Raw genomic sequence first — 5,581 nt, 5'->3', positions numbered from 1 at the left:
CTTCCTCAATTTACAAGGGGTTTATACCATTTGTATAAAGTTTTGGAAGCATTAATCTAGATATTCCCTCTGTCCAACTTTGTTACCAATCATAAAACATTTATCAAGCACCACAAAGCTGAGAAATATTTGCTAGAAGCTCTAAGGATATAGAGAAGTGTAAGATTATTGTGGTGGTCTAAAGACCTATCGCACTTTGATCTTGCCATCCCTAGACTGGAGTCCAAATTCTATTAACTTACTGCATGATGTTTGACGAGGATTTTTTGCCTTTCTAAAGCTGTTTCCTCCCTCGATGAAATGGGGCTAAAATATAGTACCCGTTCCTTAGGGATGTTGTGAAGTTCAAATGACACAGTTTATGTAAAGAACAGTTTCTACCACAAAAGTACTTGATAAAATAGCCACGATATTTTGTGTGTGTGAGCGCAGTGCGGAGGGATGATGCGCGTGAGATTTCCGTAACACTCAGCTAGCAAAACAAGACTGTATGTTGCAGAGCCGTTTCACTTTCTCCCTCTGAGACGCAAGCCTCTTCCTTTGCTTTCTCCTCTGTCAGGCACCGTTTCGTGATCTCAAAGTCTCACAGTTCTTCAAGTATAAAGACAGTAACATTTCCACTGCTCAGTTACGGATTTATGGGGAACTCTTCATATACTAAGGGGCCAATTTCAATCAGTCACTCCCTTCTTACTCTTTACCGTGGCTAACGAACAGCGTTGGTGACCCGAGTAAATGAAAACAAAAAACAAAAAAACAAAACCAAAAACGTAAGTCGCACTTCGCCAAATATAACTTAAATGTGGACTGATTTCCTTACAATTGCTAAGAATGAAACTCCTATAACGTACTTTGAAATCTTAAAAAAATTATTATAATACTGTTATATTAGGCTTGAAATAAAACAGATACATTCCCAAGGTCAGTAGCTGAGGAAGCATCAGGGGCCTTGATGTTTCTAGATTCTTTCTCCCGCCCCCATGCCCTTTTCCAAATTCAGCCTAGATCCTGCACTTCCACCGCTGCCTTCGGGGCAAGGTGCGGGGGCGAGTTAGGAGAAGGGTGGGGGAGGTGGGGCTGAAACGGAACTTCATTGTTCGCGGGACCGGCTCTTCCCGAAAGAGCCCGTTGGCAGCGCCTGCGCAGTGCGCGCTCTTTGTGCGGGGCTGCAGCAAGCTGGTTGTTTGTGTGTGTCTCTCGGAGGCGGTGGAGGGAGCGCCGGGGGGCGTGGCCAGTTCTGTCGCATTCTGATTGGGCTCCTGGAGGGAGGTGGGCGGGAACAGGGCGGAGCTTCCGATAACAACACTCCGCGCTGAGGCTGAAGCTGTTTGTTGCTGCGCCGCCACCGCCCGAACCATGGTCCGCGCTCCACTCGGGCTCTCTTAGCAGCAGCCGCCGCCGCCGCCGCCCTGTGATCGCTGGCTTCACTTCCTCCTTTTCTTCTTGCTGAGCCACTTTCCTCCTAGAGCTATGACCGTCGTCTCCGTCCCCCAGCGGGAGCCACTTGTCCTGGGCGGCCGCCTTGCGTCTCTGGGCTTTTCCGCCCGCGGTTACTTCGGGGCCCTCCCGATGGTGACCACGGCCCCGCCGCCTTTACCCCGGATCCCGGACCCCCGGGCACTGCCCCCCACCCTTTTCCTCCCTCACTTCCTCGGGGGAGACGGTCCCTGTCTGACCCCGCAGCCTCGTGCCCCTGCACCTCTGTCCAACTGTAGTCTAGCTACGGCGGGAGGCACCCCTCGGGCAGCGCCAAAGAAGCGGCGAAAGAAGAGGGTGCGGGCCAGCCCGGCGGGGCAGCTGCCCAGCCGCTTCCATCAGTACCAGCAGCACCGGCCGAGCCTCGAGGGCGGGCGGAGCCCCGCGACGGGCTCGAGCGGAGCGCAGGAAGTCCCGGACCAGGCGGCCAATTTGGCCCCAGGTCCTGCGGCCGCAACCCAAACTGAGGAAGCGAGCCCTTTCCCCGGCCAGCTGCCGCCCGCGGCGCCCGGCCACCCGTTGTTCAGAAGAGAGGTAAGGACCGCGAGGGGGACATGGAGGCTGTTGAGTTCTGGCCCTTAGGCGGGCACGGCCGGGCCCTGGAATTTGGGGCCCTGCACTGAGGGGTCGGGAAGGGGGGGCCGGGGTGAGGGGCGGCTGTTTACTCGGGAGGGAAGTTTCCGTGACGCCCGCTCTGTTCTAGCTGGGGGAAGAAGGGGGAGGGGGAGGCATGCGCTGGCGCTGCTGATTGGCTCCCGGGAGCCAGCCAATGAGAGGAGCGGCTGCGCCCCAGCAACAGCCCCAATTTAGAAGGCTGGCGCCGTTCCAGGGGGTTTCGGTGTTCGGGCGCGCGGTGGGGTGGGGGATGGAAGGGGCCCGCGGGAGGCTGACGTCAGCGCGCGCTACGTGCGCAGCGCTCCGGCGCTCATGAAGGAGGTTAGGCCGTGTGGCCGTGGTAGGGGAAGGGGTGGGCGACCGCCGTCAGCTACCTGACCGTTGGTAGCTGCAAGACTAGTCGGCGGCGCGCGTGCACTTTTCTCACCGCCCTGTTGTGGGATTTGGAGTAGGCTACGAGCGGCTGCATTCCCTTTGGCTTTTTGCTGAGATGAGAGGTGCTCCGTGTGCGGCGCTGGCCCAATTGGGGCTCTGCCCCTCACCGGCCAGCCTGCTGAGCTCTACTTCTAACTTCAGAAGTTGGCAGGAGCGGCGGCAGTTCTTGCCTCTTTGAAACGATGTTTTGCGTGTTAGTCTGTTAGATGAATGGGATGATTTATTTACAGTCCGTGCTGTAGTAGGCCTTATTAGTGGAAGGTGGTTTTATTGTGTCCAGAACGAGGAAACTTTAGAAAAGTTGAGTTGACGTTAAGCCACCCAATTGCCATGCTGTTGGATTAGGATAAAATGAAAACTCAAACGAGATTAAACCGCTAAAATGATTTGAAATTGAGCTCTATAGCAAAATAAAACCTTCCAGTTTCAAAGACTTACACTGTCTTATAAGAAATGAAAGTAAGTGGGGACGCTTTGGTGGCCAGTGGTTTCAGCGTCTGCCTCCGGCTCAAGTTGTGATCCTGGAGTCCTGGGATCGAGTCCCTGCGTTGGGCTCACGGCTCAGCGGGGAGTCTGCTGCCCCCCCCCCCCGCTTGTGCTCTTTCTGTGTCTGACAAATAAAATCTTGGAAAAGAAAAGGGCGCGCCTGGGTGGCTCAAGTTGGTTGAGTGTAGGCCCTCGGTTTGTCATGATCCCGGAGTCCTGGTATCCAGTCCCCGCATCGGGCTCCCTGCTCCTAGAGGAGTCTGCTTCTCTCCCTCTGCGCACCCCCCACCCCCTGCCTTGTGTGCTTGCTCGCTCTCAGAAAAGAAAATAAATAAAATGTAAAGAATTAAATAAAACATTAGATATTTTTAAAAATGAAAATAAGTTACAGCCTTTTCTTGTTGGAAGAATATTGGAGAGATTTGCAGGTTCTCTCTGGCTGTGCTCTTGAGGGGGAGAAGATTTGATCTCCGTGATTACTTACATTAGATTCAAATTTTAAAATTCCACGGCTCTGTGATATTAGGATAAGCTAATAGTCTACTTCGTACTACTTGTTTGCTAGTTGACAAATGATAATTATTTTCTAGAACAGTTAAAGCAGGGAACTCTGGCAGTTACGTGGAATGTTACCTTGTGCCCCAGCGTTTGTTTTTTGGGTCCCGCTTCTCTACCATATTACAAGTATTGGAAGGGCAGTGATTTAATGAAGTACTGTATAAAATCCATCCGGTCGTGGCATCCTATAAAGATCACTTTGAGTTAGGAAAAGTGATAAGAATTGGTGTAGCAAAGTTTTTGAAGCAGTTGTTAAACCAGGAAGTAGGGGCAGGTGGAAACACTTTTCTGGTCGTGTATTTGCTGTAAGTAGCTATAACTGGGAAAGACAAAGTGATTAGTATTTAAATTTTTAATATTTGAATTTCTGAAACTTTGTTTTCAGAAACTGGGAGATAATTTTTCTGTGTAGTTAGTAACTATTACCAAAACACTTGAACACTTGTCACTTAAAATCTAGTTCCTGCTAATAAAATTTTTATCTGGAATAATTTTAAAAGGACTTGACTAAAAGACAAATAGTAATCTATGAACATAGTTTTTATTTTTAACCAGATTCAGCCAATCAAAATGAAAGCATGCGAAAATTTCTGTTAGACACATCCTAGTGTAAAACCTACTGACAGTTTAACTTGTATATGTTTGGAAGGTAGCTCATTACTCTTGCTTACAGTTACAGAATGATGAACTTGGGTTACTTTGGGATTTTCCCTTTGACACTTGGTGATAGTAATGATTATATTTTTAGTAGTAAACTTGAAGTTTGCTTATTTGATAAGTGCAGCGAGCACATACATGTTTAATCAAGACCATAAACTAAAGTCCAGGAGAAGAAAACATTAAATACATGGTGTAAGGTTTGTGACTAATTTCTGTCATGAGACTGTATTCACTTTTATTATGTTCCTTGTCTTTGTAGGTTTTAAAATCAAAGATGGGAAAATCGGAGAAAATTGCCATTCCCCACGGCCAGCTTGTTCATGGTATACACTTGTGTGAACAACCAAAGATAAACAGACAGAAAAGCAAATATAACTTACCACTAACCAAGATCACCTCTGCAAAAAGAAATGAAAATAACTTTTGGCAGGATTCTGTTTCATCTGATTTACTCCAGAAGCAGGAAAAAAAGCCTTTTAAAAATACTGAGAACATTAAAAATATGCAATTGAAGAAATCAGCATTTCTAACTGAAGTGAACCAAAAGGAAAATTATGCTGGGGCAAAGTTTAGTGATCCACCTTCTCCTAGTGTTCTTCCAAAGCCTCCTAGTCACTGGATGGGAAGCACTATTGAAAATTCCAACCAAAATAGGGAGTTGATGGCAGTACACTTAAAAACGCTCCTAAAAGTTCAAACTTAGATCTCAGATTGCAGTATGTCTGTAAAACAGTTTTTTCAAAATCCCTGGACTCTTGAAAAGAAAATTGGTACAGAAATGGAAATTTGCCTTGTAACATACAAGTGCAAAAGATGAGTTTAAAAAATTAGAAACAACTTGTATTATATTTTATATTTTGTAAATACTGTATACCATGTATTATGTGTATATTGTTCATACTTGAGAGGTACATTATAGTTTTGTTATGAAAGTATGTATTTTGCCCTACCAGTTGGTAGGTGTTTTGTATATATACAATGGAGAAATTTTAAGTGTGCTAAGGCACATGGAAGACCGATTTATTTGCACAAGGTAATGAGATTTTTTTTTAAAGAAACAGCTATCTAATCTCAAGGTGAAGATCTAAATGTGAACAGTTTACTAATGCACTACTGAAGTTTAAATCCGTGGCACAATCATTGTAAACATGGGGTTTGTCTGTGTTTCTCTAAATTGATTTCTGCCTTCTAATCTGTAATTACTGGAAAACTCCTATTCCCATTTTTACCAAACTTAATTTCTGGTCTTTGGTTTATCCATTCAAATTTAAAATACTCTAATTTTAATGCCAACAAAATTGGTTGTAATCAAATTTTTAAATATAATAATTTGGCCCCCCCCTTTTATACT

At 46.4% G+C, this 5,581-nt stretch overlaps 1 protein-coding gene across 1 annotated transcript; it reads left to right on the top strand.

Moving 5' to 3' along the window:
* Positions 1 to 1,316: 1,316 nt before the first annotated feature.
* PNRC1 (proline rich nuclear receptor coactivator 1) lies at positions 1,317 to 5,581 on the top strand. The gene is made up of 2 exons (XM_080806038.1): positions 1,317 to 2,010; positions 4,490 to 5,581. The coding sequence occupies exons 1-2, from the start codon at positions 1,471 to 1,473 to the stop codon at positions 4,931 to 4,933; spliced, it is 984 nt and encodes a 327-aa protein (XP_080662164.1). The 5' UTR covers positions 1,317 to 1,470; the 3' UTR covers positions 4,934 to 5,581.

Source organism: Martes martes (assembly GCF_963455335.1).
Source record: "Martes martes genome assembly, chromosome: 6".
Classification (NCBI taxonomy): domain Eukaryota; kingdom Metazoa; phylum Chordata; class Mammalia; order Carnivora; family Mustelidae; genus Martes; species Martes martes.
The sequence above is the reverse complement of the archived record's forward strand: the minus strand, read 5'-3'. Positions and strand labels throughout refer to the sequence as shown.

Coding starts and splice junctions, on each gene's coding strand:
- PNRC1 (XM_080806038.1), top strand. CDS start 1,471: ATGACCGTCGTCTCCGTCCCCCAGCGGGAGCCACTTGTCCTGGGCGGC. Junction 2,011..4,489: donor ACCCGTTGTTCAGAAGAGAG/GTAAGGACCGCG, acceptor TTGTCTTTGTAG/GTTTTAAAATCAAAGATGGG.